At 46.0% G+C, this 24,231-nt stretch overlaps 1 protein-coding gene across 6 annotated transcripts in view; it reads left to right on the top strand.

The window, feature by feature from the left end:
* The window catches only part of USP45 (ubiquitin specific peptidase 45), an 883,181-nt gene that overhangs the window by 778,159 nt on the left and 80,791 nt on the right, over nt 1-24,231 (top strand). Inside the window, exon 18 of one of the 6 annotated variants that reach the window (XM_069235544.1) lies at nt 22,588-22,663. The exons of the other annotated variants lie outside the window; for them this stretch is intronic. Coding sequence (XP_069091645.1) covers nt 22,588-22,593 — 6 coding nt within the window. The 3' untranslated portion in view covers nt 22,594-22,663. Of the gene's footprint in view, nt 1-22,587; nt 22,664-24,231 lie in introns of those variants that run through there. 6 annotated transcript variants of the gene reach the window in all.

The raw sequence follows: 24,231 nt of genomic DNA, 5'->3' as shown, positions 1-24,231 counted from the left end.
TGTTATCCACCATGGTTATTGTCTGGAGATCACTTCCATACCTCCTACCATTTCACCTCGCAAACACAGGCTGTCAGTGAAGCATTAAACACTACTAAAAGAGGAGGTCAAAGCCCTCCTTCTCAAATGGGCCATAGAACCCATCCCCAACAATCAGCAAGGTACAGGACTGTACTCACTATACTTCCTAATACCCAAAAGCCTCAGGCCCCTAAACAAGCACATCATATCAGAGCACTTTCACATGGTAATCCTCTAGGATGTCATTCAGCTTCTCCTGCAAGGCGACTTTATGGCTGCTCTAGACGTAAAGAATGTCTATTTCCACATTCCAATACATCCACCTAATCGCCAGTATCTCAGGTTTGTGGTTCACAGAAGGCACTACCAGTTCAAAGTTCTCCCTTTCAGGGTCACTACTGCACCTCAGGTATTCACCAAGTGTTATAAATTGTAGTAGCCGCTCACTTCCACAGACAAGGAATCCATGTTTTCCCATATTTGGACGATTGTCTCATCAAGGCTGCCACCTGTCAACAGTGCCAAAAACACATGCAAATCACAATAGATGTACTTCGTTGATTAGGGTTTACCATCCACACCACCAAGACCCACCTCCAACTGCTAAATAATCAGCCTTTCCCTAGGGGCTAATCTCAACACAGAGGTAGGCTTAGCTTTTCCCAGTACTGATGGATCCAGTCTTGCCAATCACTGATTCTTTTGTTCCAACCAGATCAGCATCTCCAAGTCAGGATGGTCATGTGTCTTTTATGCATGATTGCCTCCTGCATGATAGACTTCACATGCGCCAGTTGATGGAATGTTTAGCGCAACAGTGGTCTCATACTGCGGGGTGATTGGGACAGGACGGTCTAGAGTTGGTAGGCCATTACAACTTGTTGCAAGGGCAGCCTTTCCTTGACCCTCCCCCCCCTTCCACAAACCATTGTTACACAGATGCCTCACTCCTGGGGTGAGGTACACCCGTACAGGATCTTACTGTGCAGGGTCTGTGGAAGACCACATACCAGGGTCTCCACATGAACTACCTGGAGATCCTAGCTGTTCACCTAGCATTGAAAGCCTTCCTCACCTGATAGGGAAGCTTGCCCTCGTCCAGGTGGACAATATGACAGCTATGTACTACCTTCAGAAACAGGGGGGGGAGGGGGGGTGGACACGCTCCCCACAGCTGTCTCAGCTATTCCAGACTATTTGACGTTGAACTGTCCGCCATAACATTCACTTGTTTCTGGAGCGAGGAGTAGAAGAAGATACATGAGGGAGTACAGAAGGTCGGAGAAAATGCACGTTTCAAACTTCTCAGATATATTCTAGTTCATCAGACATATCTTACACCCTAAGCTTTACACGCAGTTTATGAGACCTGACCGGGGAGCTGCCCACGGTGTAAAATCCAACCAGCAGATTTTCTTCATATGGTCTGGACTTGTCAATCTTAAACCCACTACTGACTAATGGTTATTGATAGACTAAACAAAACGATGGGTTCGGATGTACAGATGGAAATGCATCAAATACTACTGGGCTTGCTTCCCTCACCTGCTAAAAAACATCTGAGCCGGATGTTCATCCTCCTGGACTGTACAGGCAAAGAGACTTATTGCTATGGAATGGCTGAGACCAGTGGCTCCTGGAGTTATGGCCTGGCTAAGAGATGTCATTGAACGGTACAAATGTGCCACACTTGTGTAGATGATAAACTAGAAGACGGCCTGAAAGCGTGGTCAGTCATGATCTCTGACCCACAGAAGATGGTGGACCAGGCTGAGGAAGGGGGGTGGGGGGAGGACGAGAACTACAAGCGATGGTGCCCACCCTGAATGGGAGCCTGGAAACAACTGACCCTGTTCTAGAATAGACTATTGGCCACAAGGATCTGGATGGCCCGTAAGATATACATATGTTCCCTCATCAAACAGACAAAGATTTTTTACACAGAAGCAGATGGGGGGTTTAATTGTTTTGTGGGGGGAGTCGGTTAAGAGAATGGAGTTGATCCTGTGGGAACTTTACTGGGAAGCGAGTTTACATTTGGTACATACAATCTGTCTTTGGAGATGACCAAGGGAGTAACCCACTTTTAGTTTACTCTGTTACTTATATCCTTACTGTTCAGGCAAATGTGTGTGCGAGATGTTGTTTATTTCCTCACAGGATGTGATACAGTTTAATAATCAGATGCTGAGCTCCATTGTCTTTGCGTTATCAAATAACAAAACTCAATAAAGTTTATTGGAAAAAAAAATGCTTGTTAGCATAATACTTTGTGGGGCTGGACAACAACTTTGCCAACCTCCTCAGCAGGATGAGGCATTAAATCCACGAGTGGGCGCTCCACCCACAAGTTCTCCTCTGTTATTTTCCCAAACCGGGGTTCCTGCAAATAGATTTGTCTGCTGCCGCCAAATGCCCAAACTTTACCTCTAGGCTTCCACAGTCCATCGGCAGTGCACTGTGGATGAATTTGACAGGGATATTTGCCCCACCTTTTCCTCTTCTCCCTCTTCTTCCATTTGTGATTCGGAGGCTTCGGCAGACATCCCTCATGCTCATCCTGATAGCTCCCACACGAGCTTGCCAACCACGGTTTACAACTCTGCTCAAACTGTCTCTATTTCCGCATGAAAGACTCCCCAACAGGCAGGACCTTCTCACGCAGAACCATGGAGAAATCAGGGACCCAGATATTCTGTTCCTCAACCTGGCAATCTGGCTCCTGAGGTCACACAATTTGGTTACATTAATATTCCCGTGCATGCATGAGCATTCTCAAGGAAGCCCCACTTACCTACCATCCGTGCCTGCTATCGGCCAAATGAAAGAGATTTGTCTGCTACTGTCACTCAAAACAAATTGACCCGCTCAAAGCTACACTACAAAACATTGTTTGCTACTTGCTCCATTTACAGGTTTGTGGCCTAGCCTTCACCTCTATATGCTAACATCTGGCCACAGTGGTTGCCTTTTAGACAACACATCTCTCCCTTCAAAATACCAGTTATCAAGACCTTTATGGAGGGTCTCAAAATGTTGATTCCTTCTGGGTTCATCCATCACCCTCATGGAATCTTAACATTGTACTCACCCGACTCATGGGCCCACCATTTGAGCCACTTCACAATTTACCCCTTCAATTGCTCTCTTGGAAGGTGGCATTTCTAGTTGCTATTACCTCAATCTGGTGTGTCAAGCTCTAATCCTGGAAGAATGTTTCTTTCAAGTTCATAGAGACAGCGTTGTTCTCCGCACCAAGCCAAAATTCTTCCCTAAGGTAGTGTCGCATTACCATCTTAATCATTCAATCGACCTAGCTGTTTCTGATGGATACAACTACCTGTGGATTCCTCACCTCATGAATACTCCCATGGCGCCAGCATTTGACGGAAATCTTCTTACTAGTCTCTGCACGTCGACGAGGACGTCACTCTAGCCCACGCGACGCCGTCTGACGTCATACAGGCAATAAGAAGTCCTCGCCGACGTGCCGATGACAGTTCCCTTTTTTCCGTGCATTCGAAACGGTTATCTTCGAGGGAGTTACTGTTACCTTCGTGGTTACAGTGTATTGTCTGCTGCGTAGTCTTCTCTGCGGTAACAATGTCTCAGAGGAAGTCGGGTTTCAAGCCCTGTCGAGAGTGTGGGGGCAAGATGTCAGTTACAGATCCTCACTCCGACTGTCTATGGTGTTTGAGCTCCGACCACGACGTCTCGACTTGCGATTCATGTCAACACATGAATCCGAAGGCCCTCAAAGAGCGCGAGGCCAAGTTATTCATGGCAAAGTCAAAGAAGAAGGAGAAACATCATAAGAAGTCTTCTTCGCCAAGGTCTCACCGGCGTCATCGAGACTCCCGGCGCCGTAGAGACTCACGACGTCACTCCAGCAAGGAGTCTCATTCGAGGTCACCTTCGGCTCGGCGTCGGAGGACTTGGGAGGTCAGCCCCACGGTCACGCCGCATCCATCGACGCCGTTGCCCTCTCCGGCGTCACCGACTTCACCTGGTCAGGCGTCAGTGATTGAGGTGGTGCAGCCTCTTGTGTTTTCTCCGGCGTCGCAGACGTCGAGGCCGGCGTCGGGGTCGCCTTCGATCCAGGCACCCCAGTATCCGGCTTTTCCCACTCCTGGAGCCGATAGTACCGCGTTTCTTAATGCGATGTATACCATCTTTCAGCAGATGGCTCCAGGAGCTGCTCCGGCTGGTCCTTCGGGGCCCTTGGCCTTTTCGTTGGGTGATCCTGCGCCTCTTCGGCCGGCACCCTTTATGCCCTTTCTCCCTTTTGGGAATGTGGGCTCGGCGCCGGTGCCGGCGTCGGTGGCCGCTCCGGTGGCTTCGGATGTTTCGGCCCCGGAGGTTGCCCCTCCGTCGAAGTCAGGATTTTGCCCTGTGACTCCGGTTGGTCCATCGGCTCCAAGACCTCGTCCTCCGGCTCCTGCCTCGGCGCCGAAGCTGCCTGTGGCGCCGGACGCGGCGTCAGATGCTTCTGGAGATCGGCGCCGTTCTTCGACGTCGGCGGAGGCCATGTCGACTCCGCGTATCGAGGAGAGACTTCATTCGAGGAGGCGTGCTCTCCGTCTTTTAGAAGAGCAAGAGTACCAGCGAGTCCTAGAGGAGGGAGAGATTGAGGACTCTGGAGACGGACTGCATGGTCTGGATACAGCCAGTGGGCTGGACACTTCCCCTGAGTGGGACCTTTCATCTCCAGGGGAATATACGGAGGAGGCTGCTTCCTTTCATGCTGTGGTGAGGAAGGCAGCGAGCTTTTTGGACCTGCCTTTGCCGGTGGCAGAGGCAAAGCAGAATTTGCTGACAGAGGTATTGCATCCGGCCTCTGCTGCAGCTGAGCCTCTCTTGCCATTTAATGAGGCTTTGCTGGATCCGGTGTTGGAGGTGTGGAAGAAGCCGGTGTCTTCCTCGGCCGTTCATAGGGCTGTGGCCAGGAGGTATCGAGCTGCACCATCTGACCCTGGCTTTCTCTCTAGACACCCTACGCCGGAGAGCTTGGTGGTGCAAGCCTCCTGTTCCTCAAAGTCAGCGCCTGGTTCCTTCCCGACGGTGCCTGGAGACAGAGACTCCAAGAAACTGGATGCGCAGTCCAAGAAAATATTTTCGTCATGCAGTTTGGCGTTGAAGGCCACCAACGCCACGTGCATTCTGGGGAGGTACATCCATGCGCTGATGGATGATATTTCGTCTTCATTCACGGAGCTTCCCCAGGGTCTTTTGGATGTGGTCTCGGACGCCCAGGCTGCCGCGACCCAGATTATCCAGTCTGGGCTGGACACGACCGACTCGGTGGCCAGGGCGATGGGCACGGCTGTGGTGGCAAGAAGACAGGCCTGGCTCCGAAACTCAGGGTTCTCTGCGGATGTGCAGTCGACCCTGCTGGACCTCCCGTTTGATGGGGACAGACTGTTTGGAGCCAAGGCAGATTCGGCCTTGGAACGATTTAAGGAGAGCAGAGCCACAGCCAAATCGTTAGGACTGCAAGCTCCTTCTTCCTCTGCCTCTTCTAGAATTTTCAGGAGGTTTCGGGGATTTGGGCGTGGCTCTTATTCCTCTTCCTTTCGGGGGAGGTTCCAGCAACCCGCCTCTTCCCTCCCCTATAGGTCATTTAGAGGGAGGGGGAGGGGTGGGGTCCGTACCAGAGGAGCCTCTCAACAGCACTCTGCCTCTTCCTCGTCCTCTGGAGGGGTGCAGCAGGGGAAGCAGCCTTAGGCTTCCACCGTTTCCCACTCACTCCTCTCCTGTAGGGGGAAGATTACAGCGTTTTCTCCACAAGTGGAGGTCTATCACAACGGACACTTGGGTTCTCGGCATTGTGGGAAAAGGCTACGCCCTTCCCTTTCGGGAGTTCCCGCCCCTCATCCCGCCCCGCCCATCTTATTGTTCAGAAGAACACCTCCTGTTGCTAGAACAGGAGGTTCAAGTCCTCCTTTCAAAGGGCGCGGTAGAGTTGGTCCCAGAGCAGGAAAAGGGTCGAGGTTGTTACTCAAGATACTTCCTGATTCCCAAAAAGGATGGTCAGTTGAGACCAATCCTGGATCTGAGGATCTTGAATTGGTTCCTCAAACAGGAAAAGTTCAAGATGCTGACCCTAGCACAGGTGCTTTTGGCGTTGAACAAGGAAGATTGGATGGTGTCTGTCGACTTGCAGGATGCTTACTTTCATATCCCGATACTCAAGTCGCACAGGAAGTATCTCCGGTTTGTGGTAGGGTCGCAGCACTATCAGTTTGCGGTCCTCCCGTTTGGTCTTACTTCAGCACCTCGAGTCTTCACAAAGGTGATGTCAGTGGTTGCGGCGGAGCTCAGAAGGAAGGGGATAGCAGTATTCCCTTACTTGGACGACTGGTTAATCAAAGCCAAGTCCCCGGAGCTTGTGTCGCATCATCTGCAGTCAACAACCCAGTTGTTGTTCGACCTGGGCTTTTCGGTGAACGTGCCCAAATCTCACCTGGAGCCCTCTCAGCGCCTCCTGTTCATAGGGGCAGTACTGGATACAACATTGAGTCGAGCCTTTCCTCCGCCTCAGCGGATTCAAGATATTCAGGAATTGGTTCCAATGTTTCGAAATGGAGCGGTAGTTCCAGTCCTCAAGGTCCTTCGTCTGCTCGGTTTGTTCGCCTCCTGCATTCTGTTGGTCACGCATGCTCGCTGGCACATGAGGGCTCTTCAGTGGTGCCTCCGAAGGCAGTGGTCTCAACACAAGGGAGATTTAGAAGGTACTGTCAAGATCTCCAGAGATGCTGCTGTGGAATTGAAATGGTGGATTGCGGGCAACAATCTTTCACAGGGGAAGCCGTTCGCGCAGTCGCCACCAGTGGCCACGGTAATAACGGATGCCTCCACCCTAGGATGGGGAGCTCATCTGGGGGATCTGGAGATCAAAGGGCTTTGGTCTCCAGAGGAACAGGTGTTTCATATCAATCTGTTGGAGTTACGGGCTGTACGTTTGGCTCTCAAGGCCTTCCTCCCATCCCTTCGTGGTCAGTCGGTACAGGTCCTGACGGACAATACTACCACGATGTGGTACATAAACAAACAGGGAGGAGTAGGGTCGTACCTTCTCTGCAGAGAAGCTCTTCGGCTATGGTCCTGGGCAAAGGACCATCAGATTTGCTTGGTGGCAAATCATCTGGCCGGGGTCTTGAATGTACGTGCGGACAGTCTCAGTCGCCAATTCTCGGCAGACCACGAGTGGCGTCTCCATCCAGATCAAGTCTGTTTAATCTTCCAGATGTGGGGGTTTCCTCGGATAGATCTGTTTGCCACTCGGGAGAACGCGCATTGCCCGTTATTCTGCAGCCTCCATTACACCCCAACCTCCAGAGTCTGCACCTACATGCTTGGAGATTGAACGGGGCAACCTGAGTTCCTTCTCTCTCCCGCCTGATGTAGTGGATGTTATCTTAGCGGCCAGGCGACACTCCACTAAATCTATCTACGCTAATAGGTGGTCTAAATTTGTTATGTGGTGTGGAGAGAGACAGATTGATCCCTTACATGCTCGTCTGTCACATGTTTTGTCTTTTGCACTGTCTCTAGCGCAGAAAGGTTGTGCAGTAGCTACCATTAAGGGTTATTTGTCGGCCTTGTCAGCCTTCATTTGTCTTCCAGACCAACCATCGTTATTTAAATCCCCTATTGTTCTCAGATTCTTGAAAGGTCTTCTGAATCAATATCCTCCAAAACCATTCGTTATGCCTCAATGGGATTTGTCCTTGGTCCTGACTTTCCTTATGGGGTCCCCTTTTGAGCCTATGCATTCTTGCCCCTTAAGGTATTTGGTTATTAAAACAGTATTCCTGGTAGCTATAACATCTGCAAGGAGAGTGAGTGAGTTGCAGGCCTTATCGGTTAAACCCCCTTATATAACGTTTTATGGGGATAAGGTGGTGTTGAGGACCAAGGCTGCTTTCCTTCCGAAGGTTGTTTCACCCTTCCATTTGGCTCAGACAATCACTTTGTCCACGTTTTATCCTCCGCCTCATCCTTCAAAGGAGGAAGAAAGACTACATCGCCTGGACCCAAAAAGGGCGTTGAGCTTCTATATCGACAGAATGAAGGATATCAGGCTGGAGGATCAGCTGTTTGTCGGATACGTGGGCAAGAGGAGAGGAAAGGCAGTCCACAAGAGAACACTCTCCAGGTGGGTTGTTCTTTGCATTAAAATCTGTTACTCTTTGGCAAAGAAGGATCCGCCTGAGGGCATTAGAGCTCACTCCACCAGAGCTAAGTCGGCCTCTTCGGCCTTGGCCAGGGGTGTTCCTGTGGTTGACATCTGCAAGGCCGCAACTTGGTCGTCCCTTCACACTTTTGTGAAACATTACTGTTTGGACTCTGAGGTCAGAAGGGACGGTCATTTTGCACGGTCAGTGCTGCAGGATTTCTTGGTTTGACCATTTAGGCACCCACCGCCGGGCGTGGTACTGCTTTGGGACTCTATTCATGAGGTGAGGAATCCACAGGTAGTTGTATCCATCAGAAGAACGAGTTACTTACCTTCGGTAACGACTTTTCTGGTGGATACATTAGCTACCTGTGGATTCCTCACGGTCCCACCCGCCTCCCCGTTGCCTTTTTGGTCTCTCCAAGCAATCCTTGAGGGTGCTCCTTTTGGTCTTCAAAGTTGCAATACATTTTGCATGTATGATATTTGTATATATGTGTATATGTATATATAAATCTATATATATATTGGGTATATACATGATTCGTATGTATAAATATATTTATTTGTTTAAAAAAAAAAAAAAAAAAAAAAAAAAAAGGTTATATTAAATCTACAGCTATTTTATTGCAATGTTGTGTGATTTACAATATTAAGAGATGTTGCTTTGCTCTTTCATTGCATTGGGTTATTATTATTATTCTCATGCACGTAAAAAATGTTGGTACTGTCATCGGCACGTCGGCGAGGACTTCTTATTGCCTGTATGACGTCAGACGGCGTCGCGTGGGCTAGAGTGACGTCCTCGTCGACGTGCAGAGACTAGTAAGAAGATTTCCGTCAAATGCTGGCGCCATGGGAGTATTCATGAGGTGAGGAATCCACAGGTAGCTAATGTATCCACCAGAAAAGTCGTTACCGAAGGTAAGTAACTCGTTCTTTTGTCCCTCAACCAGAGTCTGTTGCGGAATGGGCTCTCCATACTTTAAATGTAAAGCAAAAGCCCTCATGTACTACATCGATAAAACTAAAACTTTTAGAAAGACTCAGTAACTTTTTGTTGCTTTTTCCCAACCTTATAAAGGGAAGGCTATATCCAAATCAGGCATTGCCAGACGGAAAGTTAAATGTCTTCAGGTGTTATATTAAAGCAAAAATGGTTCTACCTGCTCCTTCTAGAGAACGCAGTACTTGGAAGACAGGAGCCTGTATTCCAAGTATCTGGTCAACACCACTCACTTTCACTAAACACTACTATGTAGATGTTTTAGCATGCCAACAAGCTATTGTTGGTCAGGCAGTTCTCCGTACACTTATCCAAACCACTGCAACACCCACAGGCTAGCCACCACTTTTTGGGGAGCACTGCTTTCTAGTATATGCACAGCATGTGTAGCTACAATCATGCATGCCTCAAGTGGACAATGTTACTTACCCTTTATTCATCTGTTTGTGGCTTGCATTGCTGTAGATTCACATGCGCCCACCCTCCTTCCTGGAGACATTTAGCTGTTGCAGTAGGTTATATTTTCTCTTTTCCCTCTTATGTATGGACATCTCTTTACTTATCACTTCCTTTCACACTCCGTCGTCACCCACTGTGTCGAAAAATAATACAACAGTGGAGTCCATGACCATGCTCATTACCAGCAAGATGAAGCATCACTGAACTTACACATGTCCAGGCCCAACAATAGATGGCAGGGGCATGCACAGCATGTGAATCTACAGCAGTGCATGCCACAAACAGATGCTTACAGGGTAAGTAACATTTTCCATAAACTTGTTCCCATACTTGATTCTGAGGGACATTGGGAAGGATGCAGATAAAACTCTTTAATGAGCTTACTCCCCAAATGTATTCACAAAAGTGCATAACATGACTTTACTTCAGTGCTAGCCGTGTGGAAAATATTCCTCCCATAAAGTGCTACCAATTTCTAACTATCAGGATGAGTTGCAGTGAACTCTTACAATAGGCAAAATATACTGAGGATCTGGTGAAAAATATCTGACTACCATACAGCTGTCAAGTGCATATGTAAGTGAAGATGGATTTGCTTTTGGCAAGCAAGGCAAGAAATCCTTTCTAAAAACTACGAAATCATTGGACAGTATTTCTAAGGGGGAATCCTAGAATGACTGTGTAATATACTATCTGCAAGGAAAAGGCAGACACCGTGTCCTCTGTCTTCTAATGGTAGTTGTATGTCTCATCGCTTCAGTTGTAACCCTGTTTGCTTTGTAGTCTCATTTTGTGCCTTGAAGAGTAGGCCACCTGATAACTTATCTCACCTGTTAAACGTGTCCCGACTCATTTAGACAATATACGTCATTCCATTGGCTTGGATAGAGCAACACACAACATTTCAATAAGAAACAATAACTTTCTTCCAACGTTAAATGCCTGGTTGGTATGAGGACAGTCAACACACACATCAGAAACCTCAGTTGTCATGTTATGAAGATGTGATGCTGTATTCATATTGACCCATTCAGTCACATCAACTGATCAACAAGAATATGCTCCTGTCCCTCATCTCACATCTCTATCTCCCCATTTTCACTGCTGCTAGAATCAGACTTATCCAGTAAGGTCTCTTATGTGGGTCTTAGATCACATGTATGATACTTCTCAGGCATACTTTTCTCTAGTTAAAAAAACGGTTTATGGGCTTTTCCACATCACATTGCTCGACATCTTTCTAGCAAGCAACCACTGGATCTTATTTGAAAGGTCATGCTCAGAAGGGATAGATGATCTGTGTATCTCCATCTGGCACATACACAGGGCTTAAACAAAACTTATGCCTGTCCTCTTCCTGTTAGAGGTTGGCAAATCAAGCATGGCTACAGCCAACCTAGATCTGAATTACTGGCCCAGCTTTTGTCCCATGAAAAATGGCTGGGTAAAATAGAGCCAAGCCAAGCATTAACAGACACTACCTTGCAGTTTTTTAATTAAAAAACAGTGGATGCATGACAGCTGAACAGAGATGTTTTAAGGCATGGGCAAAATTGACAACTGCCCTGTTCCCCCACCTTCCAATTGCCCCTTCCATAAAATGATCAGGACAGTCGGAAGACACGGTGACCTCTTTCACTTTCTCCACCTCTCTCCCTCTCCCTGTCTACCTGTTTGTCCAACTCTGTCTGCCTCTACTATCTATACCTCATCAATCTCTACCTTTCCATATCTCTCTTTCTCTGCCTCACCTTTCTCTTGCACCATCATCTCTCTCCTTATAACTTATTTGCCTCTCTTTACCTTTTAATATACTTCTTTGAATATACTTATCTACTTTCTACTTACTTACTCTTTCTCCCTCTGTCCTTGCTGCTGCCTCCACCTGTCCCTTCTCATTTTACACAGCGTTTCTCAACTTCGTGTCTCTCCCTCTGTCTGTTTTGTTATCTCTTCTCTTTGTCACCAAACACAATGCCCACACTTCTGTCTGCCTCACTGTCTGCTCTTCCTTCTAACTACCTCTGCAAAATCTATCTTCTCTCCTTGTTTCCCCTCATCTACCCTTTTTATATGTTTATCAATAAGTACCTACATTCTATCTCTTTATCTCTGCTCTCTGTACCACACTACTACCACACATCACTTTCAATGCATCTCTCTACCCACTTCTCTCTATTTGTCTTTCATGGCCTCATTTCTCTCTGTACCACAATGTGCTTATCTCTACCATCTCTCTCTGCCTCAGGTCTTCTCTTCCTAACCCTTTTGTCTCCATGTCACTGGTGTTTCGGTGTCATCTCCTAGTATATCACCTTTTCTTAACCTCATCTCTATATCACCTCCCCATACATCTCTCTATATCGCATTTCCCTACCTCATTCTCAACACTGTCTACCTCACTTGTCGCTTTACTTCATTTCTCTTTCTGACTCACGTCTCTTGCTATTTCATCTCTCTGCCCAATCTCTTATACTAAATTCTGTTTATGTTGCTATTTGTTTGCCACCTTGCCTCCCCACCTCCCCTCTGTCTCTTTCTACAGCTGCCTCCTCTACCTCACCTAATTTCCTTACTCCTTTTTGCTCTCTTTCTCTGCCACCACCTTCTTTTCTCCACCATAACTTTATGTTCGATGGCATATGTTGCTGCAGATACACATGTTTGGCACAGTCCGCTGCCTGGTGTTGGGCTCGGAGTATTACAAGTTGTTTTTCTTCGAAGAAGTCTTTTTGGTCACGGGACCGAAGGACTCCTCCCTCTTTGGCTCCATTGCGCATGGGCGTCGACTCCATCTTAGATTGTTTTTTTTCCGCTGTCGGGTTCGGACGTATTCCTTTTCGCTCCGTGTTTCGGTTCGGAAAGTTAGTCAGAATCTCGGAAGAAAGCGTCGGTATTGTTCCGTTCGGTATCGGGATAGTTAGGTACATCGACACCGATCATCGGAAGACTTTGGGGCAGTTTCGATCCCCCATCGGGGCCTGGTCGGCCCGACCGCGTGCGACATCGAAGCCGATGGAACGGACCCCGTTTCGTTTCTGCCCAAAATGTCACAGTAAGTATCCTTATACAGATCAGCACTTGGTCTGTAACTTGTGCTTGTCCCCCGAGCACAAGGAGGATACCTGTGAAGCCTGTCGAGCCTTCCGGTCCAGAAAAACACTCCGGGACCGAAGAGCCAGGCGTCACCAAATGGCGTCCACGTCGACAAAACAACGTTTCGACGACGAAGAGGAAACATTCTCGGTTCCGGAATCAGAATCCGGAGACTCCGACGTCGAACAACAGCAACAAACTGTGAGTAAGACGTCGAAAAGTAAATCCATCGACAAACCAAAAGCCCAGGGGACGCCACTGCCAACAGGCCATGGCTCGACCCATAAATCAGGCGACCCGTCGAAGGGGCCGAAAAAGGGCACGCCCATAGCGAAGACACCCGACTCCGGTCGAGGGACCGCCATGGAGCAACCTCGGAGCCGAGAAAGCGGCTCCGAGAGACAAAAACAAGATACCGGCACCGAAAGACATCGGCACCGAGAATCCGTGCCGAAAGGAACAAAAATTCTGTCGGTGCCGAAACCGAAAAAACATTCTCTCTCGGCGCCGAAAAATACCACACCTTCATCCTACTCAGAGGAACAAGGACTAAGTGGCCAAATGCACAAATTTGGACAAGAGCTCCAAAGTGTAGAATCGGACTACACACAAAAGAGACTGTGCATCCAGCAAGATACAGGGAAGATATCAACCCTTCCCCCAATCATGAGGAAAAGAAAGATCGGACTTCCAAAGGATGACACACAACCACAAGCCAAAGTGGTTAAAAAAGTCACGCCTCCGCCCTCTCCTCCACAGGCATCGCCGGCACAAACACCGCCACAAATGCACTCACCAGCGCAAACTACCATAAGTCATGACGATCAGGATCAAGACGCTTGGGACCTGTATGACACCCCAGTGCCGGACAATGATCCCGAGTCATACCCCACAAAGCCGTCACCGCCAGAGGACAGTACCTCATACTCGCAACTGGTGGCTAGGGCTGCAGACTTCCACAATGTCCAACTGCATTCCGATCCTATAGAGGATGATTTCTTATTTAACACCCTCTCGGCTACACATAGCCAATATCAATGTCTCCCAATGCTACCAGGGATGTTACGGCACGCAAAACAAATTTTTGAGGAGCCCGTAAAATCAAGAGCCATCACCCCAAGGGTGGATAAGAAATACAAACCACCACCCACAGACCCAGTGTTTATTACTTCACAGTTACCACCCGACTCTGTGGTAGTAGGGGCAGCTCGCAAAAGAGCAAATTCACATACATCTGGCGACGCCCCACCTCCGGACAAAGAAAGCAGAAAATTTGACGCGGCAGGGAAAAGAGTGGCGTCACAGGCAGCCAACCAGTGGCGCATCGCAAATTCACAAGCGCTGCTGGCCAGATATGACCGCGCACACTGGGACGAGATGCAACTTCTCGTAGACCATCTTCCCCAGGAATACCAAAAAAGGGCGCAGCAAATAGTGGAAGAGGGACAAACGATCTCAAACAATCAAATCCGCTCTTCACTAGACGCAGCCGATACTGCAGCAAGAACAGTCAACACTGCTGTCACCATAAGGAGACACGCTTGGCTACGCACTTCAGGCTTCAAACCTGAAATCCAGCAGGCTGTCCTTAATATGCCCTTCAACGAGAAACAACTGTTTGGCTCGGAAGTGGATACAGCCATTGAAAAACTTAAAAAGGACACAGACACGGCCAAAGCCATGGGCGCACTCTACTCCCCGCAGAGCAGAGGCTCTTTCAGAAAAACTCCATTTAGAGGGGGGTTTCGTGGCCAACCCACAGACACCACCAGCCAACAATCAAGAACCACACCATATCAGGGTTCCTTCCAAAGGGGTGGTTTCAGGGGTTATCGGGGGGGTCAATTCCCAAGGAGTAGGGGAAGATTCCAGACTCCAAAAACACCTCCACCTAAACAGTGACTTTCAAGTCACGCAACCCCTTCACTCAACACCAGTGGGGGGAAGACTAAGCCAATTCTACCAAGCTTGGCAACAGATTACAACAGACAATTGGGTATTAGCAATAATCCAACATGGCTATTGCATAGAATTCCACAACTTCCCACCAAACATCCCCCCCAAAACACGCAAAATGTCACAACATCATTTAGAACTTTTAGGACTAGAAGTTCAAGCACTACTGCAAAAGGATGCAATAGAATTAGTACCAGTACAACAAAAAAACACAGGAGTTTACTCCCTGTACTTTCTAATTCCAAAAAGAGACGAAACATTAAGACCAATATTAGATCTCAGGACACTAAATACCTACATCATATCGGACCATTTTCACATGGTCACACTACAAGACATCATTCCACTGCTCAAACAGCAAGATTACATGACCACATTAGACCTAAAGGATGCGTACTTTCATATACCAATACACCCTTCTCACAGAAAGTACCTACGGTTCGTATTCAAAGGAATACATTACCAATTCAAGGTGTTGCCATTCGGAATAACAACTGCACCAAGAGTGTTCACAAAATGTCTAGCAGTAGTAGCAGCACACATCAGGAGACAACAGATACATGTGTTCCCTTACCTAGACGACTGGCTAATCAAAACCAACACAGTAAAAAAATGCGCAAACGACACCACCTTTGTCATACAAACCCTTCACAAACTGGGGTTTTCCATCAACTACACAAAATCACACCTAGAACCGTGTCAAACACAACAATATCTAGGAGCAACCATCAACACATCAAAAGGAATTGCCACTCCAAGTCCACAAAGAGTGCAAGCATTCCACAAGCTAATAAGTGCTATGTTTCCAAACCAAAAGATACAAGCAAAACTTGTGCTCAAACTTCTAGGCATGATGTCATCATGCATAGCCATTGTCCCAAACGCAAGACTACACATGCGACCCTTACAACAGTGTCTAGCATCACAATGGTCACAGGCACAGGGTCAACTTCAAAATCTGGTGTTGGTAGACCGCCAAACATACCTCTCGCTCCTATGGTGGAACAGCAAAAATTTAAACAAAGGGCGGACATTTCAGGACCCAGTGCCTCAATACGTTATAACAACAGATGCTTCCATGACAGGGTGGGGAGCACACCTCAATCACCACAGCATTCAAGGACAATGGGATATACACGAAACAAAACTTCATATCAATTACCTAGAACTGTTGGCAGTATTTCTAGCGTTAAAAGCCTTCCAACCCATAATAACACACAAATACATTCTTGTCAAAACAGACAACATGACAACAATGTATTATCTAAACAAACAAGGAGGAACACACTCAACACAATTGTGCCTCCTAACACAAAAAATTTGGCAGTGGGCGATTCACAACAACATTCGCCTAATAGCACAATTTATTCCAGGAATACAAAACCAACTAGCAGACAACCTTTCGCGAGACCACCAACAAGTCCACGAATGGGAAATTCACCCCCAAGTTCTGAACAAGTACTTTCAAATTTGGGGAACACCCCAGATAGATTTGTTCGCAACAAGAGAAAACTCAAAATGCCAAAACTTCGCATCCAGGTACCCACACCGCGAATCACAAGGCAATGCTCTATGGATGAATTGGTCAGGGATATTTGCGTACGCTTTTCCCCCTCTCCCTCTCCTTCCATATCTAGTAAACAAGTTGAGTCAAAACCAACTCAAACTCATACTGATAGCACCCACATGGGCAAGACAACCTTGGTATACAACTCTACTAGACCTTTCACTAGTACCGCATGTCAAACTACCCAACAGGCCAGATCTGTTAACACAACACAAACAACAGATCAGACATCCAAACCCAGCATCATTGAATCTGGCAATTTGGCTCCTGAAATCCTAGAATTTGGACACTTGGACCTCACACAAGAATGCATGGAGGTCATAAAACAAGCTAGAAAACCTTCCACTAGACACTGCTATGCATCTAAGTGGAAAAGATTTGTTTACTACTGCCATGCCAATCAAATACAACCAGTACATGCCTCTACTAAAGACATAGTAGGATACTTACTACATTTGCAAAAAGCGAATCTCGCTTTTTCATCTATAAAAATACACCTCGCAGCTATATCTGCTTACCTACAAACTACTCATTCATCGTCTCTATTTAGAATACCAGTTATTAAAGCATTCATGGAAGGGCTAAAAAGAATTATACCACCAAGAACACCACCAGTTCCTTCATGGAACCTTAACATCGTCTTAACAAGACTCATGGGTCCCCCTTTCGAACCCATGCATTCCTGTGAAATGCAATATCTAACCTGGAAGGTCGCATTTCTCATTGCAATCACATCCCTCAGAAGAGTAAGTGAAATACAGGCATTTACCATACAAGAACCATTTATTCAAATACACAACAATAAAATAGTTCTAAGAACAAATCCTAAATTTCTGCCAAAAGTAATCTCACCATTCCATTTAAATCAAACAGTAGAATTGCCAGTGTTCTTCCCACAACCAAATTCTGTGGCTGAAAGGGCACTACATACATTGGACATCAAAAGAGCACTAATGTATTACATTGACAGAACAAAGCTAATCAGGAAAACAAAACAACTGTTCATAGCTTTTCAAAAACCACACATAGGAAATCCAATCTCTAAACAAGGCATTGCTAGATGGATAGTCAGGTGCATTCAAACATGCTATCTTAAAGCCAAAAGAGAATTGCCTATTACACCAAAGGCACACTCAACCAGAAAGAAAGGTGCTACAATGGCCTTTCTAGGAAACATTCCTATGAGCGAAATATGTAAGGCTGCAACCTGGTCTACGCCTCATACGTTTACTAAACACTACTGTGTAGACGTACTAAATGCACAACAAGCTACAGTGGGCCAAGCTGTACTAAGAACATTATTCCAAACTACTTCAACTCCTACAGGCTAAACCACCGCTTTTAGGGGAGGTAACTGCTTTACAGTCTATGCCAAACATGTGTATCTGCAGCAACATATGCCATCGAACTGAAAATGTCACTTACCCAGTGTACATCTGTTCGTGGCATTAGTCGCTGCAGATTCACATGTACCCTCCCACCTCCCCGGGAAGCCTGTAGCCGTTTAGAAGTAGATCATAAACCTTAAACATCTGAACATTTGTAAATAATTTTTAGAAACTCTTATCATACATACATATTCACTCCATTGCATGGGCACTATTTATACCAAACAACTCCATCCTCACCCTCTGCGGGGAAAACAATCTAAGATGGAGTCGACGCCCATGCGCAATGGAGCCAAAGAGGGAGGAGTCCTTCGGTCCCGTGACCAAAAAGACTTCTTCGAAGAAAAACAACTTGTAATACTCCGAGCCCAACACCAGGCAGCGGACTGTGCCAAACATGTGAATCTGCAGCGACTAATGCCACGAACAGATGTACACTGGGTAAGTGACATTTTCATTCTCTGTATCTTGTTCTATTTCAGGTCACCCTTTCTGTCACACATCTCTCTCTACACCCCTCACTGGTTATACGTTTCTCTACCTCACCTCTCTGTATTTTCCTATCTCTCTGCCACACCTCTTTATCTCTACCATTGTATTAACCTCCCCATTTCTCCACCTAGCCTCTGTCACTCTACTTCACCTATTTTCACTCTATGCCTAATTTCACGTTCTGCCCTCACCTCTTTCTCTCCCGCTCTACTTTTCTCCCTAACTCACTGATTTTTGCCTCACCTATTGTTAGATACATCATTTTGTCCTCTATCTACCGCAATACTCTAACTTGCTTTGCTTTACTTATCTCTCCTCTTAAACTTGTCAATGGCTATCTATCTGTGCCTCTGCCTCATGCCTGTTGCACCACACCATTTCTGTACATGTCCTGTTCCCTATCTCTAGTTCTGTCTATCTCTGCTTCATTCTAAAACCTTAACTGTCTCTCTCTCTCTCAGCCTACCTCTTCCTTTTTCTACGTCTCATTCTCTCTCTCTCTCTCATTTTTCTCTTTATACAATACATCTTTCCCCACCTTACCTACTACCTTTACTTCACTTCTCTAGCGATTGTCCTTTTTAGTTAGTCTCTGTACTTCTCCAGTCTACTGGCCACTTACAGTTCTTCAACTCAGCAAAGCTGAAGGTCAGTTGCCTAGCCAGAGAAATAAACACATAGAAAGGCAAGAGGAAGGACAATCCATGGGACTAGAGTGAAGGAGAAAATAAACAGATTTTACCTGATGCTATGATGAAATTCCTTGGTGCATTAGTTTGATTTTCCCTATTGCCACAGGAGTACCAGTTAGGAAAGGGTAGACATTGAATTCTATGTAAAGTGTTGCAGGACAAAACATGCATTGGCAAAATCTATGGGTCTCACTATTTTTAAAGTAGCAATGACATTCACATATTCATGCCTATTTATAAGCTACAGCATGCAGTACCATAGGCCGTTGCTAGATATCCCTTTTTCACAAAATCGCCACCCTTGTACCGCCATAAAATATATGCACTGCAGAGGTGGAAGTGGGATAAGTGTGGCTGGCCTGCTGTGCTAGATTAGATAAGGTAGGTAGGCTAGGTACATTAATTTAGGTATGGTAGGTTAGAGCAGGTAGTTATGCTAGATTATGGATGGTATTTAGGAATATGAAATATGGTAGGTAAGGTATTGTAGGTATGGTATCCTTAGAGTAGCTTTCTGTTAACGCAAGAGGCCAGAGGGAAGAAACTTCATGGAAGGCCCTGCATGCGATAGACGCTGGGCTGCCCCTAGACAAAATTCAGGCAGTTGCAGCAGCATTCTGCCAGGTTGGGAATCCAAATTAGGGGGAGGTAGCAGCAGCAGCATCCCATCTTGCCAGCTGTCAATTAATCACAGCCACCCTAACCAGTCGAGACAACATACTTTTGTCACTCAAGAGCATCCAGATACAGCCCATTTCGCTCCACATGAACTGAGGTTCTTCTGTAAAAGGTTCTTGAAAACCAGAACGCCCTGGAAGCTGGGCTGGATGATGTTAAAGACAGGCTGTCAAATCTTGAGATTTTATTTTAATTAGTTGTAGTTTGTTTTTGTAATTTATAGTTTGATGTTGGAGGGGTGGACCTGTTGCTTGTGGTGTTGGTGGAATGAGTTGGAAAAGGGGTTGTTTAGGTTTTTTAGGATTTAGCTAGCGGGTGGGTCTGTTGTGGGTGTTGATTGGTATGGGAAGGTCAATTAGTTTAGTTTTTTATGGTGTATGAGTAGCCATTGCTGTAAGGGTTGTGTTTTGCCCAAGATACTAATTGGCTGTCTTAAATGGCCAAGTCATGGAATACGCCACAATTTTCAAGTGGAGCAGCTGGACCAGTAAAGGAATTCTGGAGCACAAAAAAGACAGTAGCACTCCAAAATAAAGTGCTCACGAAACAAGAGTCATTTACTAAATCAAGTATCATATATTTCTAATATAAACGTAGTTCATATATTAGGCGTGATTGTTATATAAACTACAGGCAAAATATAGATTATTATACATATGCATACAAGTCAGGAGGTATCTTGTACAATTAAATTCTTTATACAAAGAAAAACACACACTTACCTACCCGTAGCCTGTCTTTGAGTATTATTTTCAACACTAGCTACCCTATCTATTGAATGGACTGGGTATGGGGATGATGCAGACAACTTAGCATTTTTTTCATTTCCAGTAGCAGCTTAGCATTGCTTTCACCACATCTGCCCAACCAAATGTGAGATCTGTTGATGGTGGAATCAGATTAGAGCACAGTTGATCTCATGTGGGGACATTGTTGGAAAATGGCCCTCTCTGAAGGATCACCCCAAAATTGTTGGCCTTCCTCCTCCTCTTTTTCTGACCTTATTCGTGTTGGCCTTAGGACTCTTGGCTCTTTGCCACTGCTAACCAGTGCTAAAGTGCATGTGCTCTCTCCCTAAAACATGGTAACATTGGCTTATACCCAATTGCTATATTTAATTTACTTGTAAGTCCCTAGTAAGGTGCACTACATGTGCCCAGGGCCTGTATAATAAATGCTGCTAGTGGGCCTGCAGCACTGGTTGTGCACCCACATACGTAGCCCCTTAACCATGTCTCAGGCCTGTGTGTGCACGTTTGCTGCCACTGCAACTTGGCATTTAAAACTACATGCCAAGCCTAAACTCTCCTTTTATTACATATAAGTCACCCCTAATGTAGGTCCTAGGTAGTCCAATAGGCAGGGTGCTATGTAATTAAGTGCACTTATAGGTTTTACATGTCCTGGTAGTAATAAACTCCCAAAGTCGATGTTCACTACTGTGAAGCCTTCTCCTCACATTGGCCATCATTAGAGATTCCCTTCTATGATTTTAAGTGGTAATTTCTGATCTGAAAAGAATAGACTTGTCATATTTGGTTTGGTTGAAATGGTAATCCTACTTAATGGTGAAGTTGGTTTCTACATTACTATTTCAGAAATGCCACTTTTAGAAAGTACACATTTCCCTGCACGTATTACAATATGTGCCTTACAGTCTGTCTCCAATCCATGTCTGGTCTGTGCTGGTTGACAGCTCCCCTTGTGCATTCCTCCCAGACAGCCATAAATACAGGACACTCAGCTGCATCTGCATTCATCTATATACAGATGGGTTTCCCTGGGCAGGAGGGGTGGAGGGGCTCTGTTTTACACTTCAAAGGCCAGTGGCCTGCCTCACACAGCACGCCCCCTCCCCCCCCCGCCCCCCCATCAAATCAGGCACTTCTGTACCTACAACTGGACTTTGTCAGAGGGACTGCCTGGCTGCCCAAGGGACTCATCTGGACTTCTTTGCTGGAAGGACTGCTGGCCTGCTTCTTGCCATGCTGTCGGCTGGCCCCTGACTCTTCTGTAACGGTCTGCCTTCCTCCACAAGTGCTTTCCAAGGGCTTGGATTGCGCTTGCCTCCTGTTCCTAAGTCTCAGGAATATCAAAGACTTGAAACATCTGCACCTGGACTCTACAAGCTGTGAGCCTGCCCTGGAAGTGAGCCTAGGGTGCTTTACCTTCTGTGGTGATCATCAGAACTGCCACAAAGCAATGCGAAGCCTCGCAAAGCCTTGCCGCGCAGCCTCACCGGACTCAACGCAAGGCGGCGCGAAGCCCAGCAAACCCTTGCTGTACAGTTACCAGCCCATCGGAACCAGGGCACACTGACCCCAAGCCCTGCAAAGCCTTGCCGCACAGCTCCCCAGGATAGACGCTAAACCCCACAAAGCCTTGCCATACAGCTCCCCAGGATCAAGGCCAAGTGACTGCAAGCCCCACAAAGCCTCACCGCACAGCTTCTTGGAACCGATGCCGTGTGACGCAAAGCCTCGCAAAGCCACGCCGCACCGACCATGCACCAGGACTTAAAGTACTGTGTTCGGCAGGCCTAAGTGGATCCCTGTAGCTGGCCCACGCTCCATTGCTGTTGGCCTGAACTTGTGACTTTGTCTCGGTCCAGCGTGACCAGATAACCACAGTTGGCGCTTTGCGCTTCTATGTATTATTTTCACCTAAATCTTGAAAATTGCATATCTCAAAACCCGCTTATTGGATTATTGTCATTTTGGTCTTATTTTATTCAGATAAATACTATCTATTTTTCTAAACTGTGGAGTACTTTTAGTGGTGTTTTCACTGTGTTACTGTATCAGTTATTGCACAAATACTTTACACATTGACTTTCAAGTTAACCATGCCTGCTCTGTGCCAGCAACCGAAGAGTGAGTACAGGATAGTTTTGGTTGTGTTGTGACTTAACCTGTCTAGGATTGTGGTCCCTACTTGGACAGGGTGCATAACCCTACCAACTAGAGACCCAATTTCTAATAATTATATAATATAAAATGATACAGCATAAAAATAGGGCAACTGCATTCTGACATTGTCCCTCTTGGTATTAGGGTTGAACCGCAGAGCTGACGTGCCATGGAAGTTCCTTAGAGAAGAGAAGTCCTGTTGAATGAAAAAAGAAAAGGGCAATATTTAAGAGATGAGATAAATGTGGTGTTCCAGGTCTCAGAGGAAGGAGCATAAGATGACAAAGCACCATTAACTAAAGGACATTCAAGTTCACTTCCAGACAAGTAGTTGCATGTCCCGTGAATGAATGATCATTGAAACATAAAAAAAAACAAGTTTAGCTGTCCCAACATCTACACCAAATTAATCAATTTGTATTTGCTAGTTGAGATTGTGCTTCAGTTTTTCCCCATGGATGCCGATAGCCAGGCATCGATTCTTCTCCTTGATTTTTTTGAACGGGCGTGCAGATTTCCTTTTCTCCCACTAAGCAGCAGATCTGTTACTCAATTAATAAAACCAGGAAATTGAGCCTTAATGTAGGCAATGTAAACCTGTTTGAGTATCATTATGGTATCTATGTATCTCTTTTTTCCATAGAAGCCACACACACTAGAAGCACAGACCTCTAAATTTTTAATGGCAGATGAGCATTGGAATGAAATTTTAGGTATGAGATCCATCTAATTCTATATAGAAAAGGCAGCATCCGCTGCAGACTTAGAGGCTGTTGCTCTTTGCAATATTTGTTTCTGTCTCCCTTGGCACAAATTAGTTCTGTCTATTTGTTTTGTAGCTGACATTGAGTTGTTACTATTTCGTTTTTAATCCAGTATATGGTGTTTGTGTTCATATTCAGGAACTTCCTCTTGAGGACAATCACTTGCCACACTTTTGATGTCTGTAAAGTTACCCTAATCCACTGCTGTGTCTTGTGGATTCTAATTACGTTTAAAGATGAAATGCTTATTAATTTGCTTATTGTGCATCTCTCCATGTTTTGAGAATACAAGTTGGTCCTTTTGACTGTCACAGTTCATCAGAGTATATGCTGGTTTCAAGATGTATTACATATTTTATTGGCAGTGTCCTGAGTGTTAACCATTGCTCCTTTTCTCATGCCAGGAGATCAATGCATCTTCATCTGCTGCAAATCTGGTTAGGCCATAGACAGGTTCCTGTAACATCCTATCTGTTGCTGTAGTTGATATTTGCTGTTTCTAAATTGGGCACCTAATATAAGCCCTGGAACTCTTCAAAACCAACCCATTGTGCAGGATGGTTGTACTTATCCTGCTGTTGTTGGTTTTGTAGCAGAAGGTGTGACTTGAAATGGTGATTATTTAACCAGTGTTGGGTTCTACTGTTTCAGTATACTGATGGAGCCACAACTGTGCTCTCCAGTGGTTGGAGAAGACAGCACTTTCCCCCTCAAAGCTGCAATCATTCCTCATCAAAACCAGATTCTTACTTGATGATCCAGTTTTTATACATTGAGGCATCCAGCTAAAAGAGCAAAAGTAGCTCATGTGCGTTCTGTGGATCCAGTAGGGTGCCACATCTCTACTCTTTGGAAGACATGATCTTTTTTTGCATCCTGCTTCCAGACAAAGAAGAAATAGGTTGCCCAAATAAGGGATGTCTTCATTAACATTCGTAAATGTGGCTTTGAACTTATACAAATGAGCCTCCAGCAGGTGCAACATTGGAGTGGCTTAGCTGGTGATTCAGTCTTCCTTGCTGAC

Source organism: Pleurodeles waltl, chromosome 5 (assembly GCF_031143425.1).
Source record: "Pleurodeles waltl isolate 20211129_DDA chromosome 5, aPleWal1.hap1.20221129, whole genome shotgun sequence".
Lineage (NCBI taxonomy): Eukaryota > Metazoa > Chordata > Amphibia > Caudata > Salamandridae > Pleurodeles > Pleurodeles waltl.
This window is presented reverse-complemented; position numbering and strand designations above follow the sequence as displayed.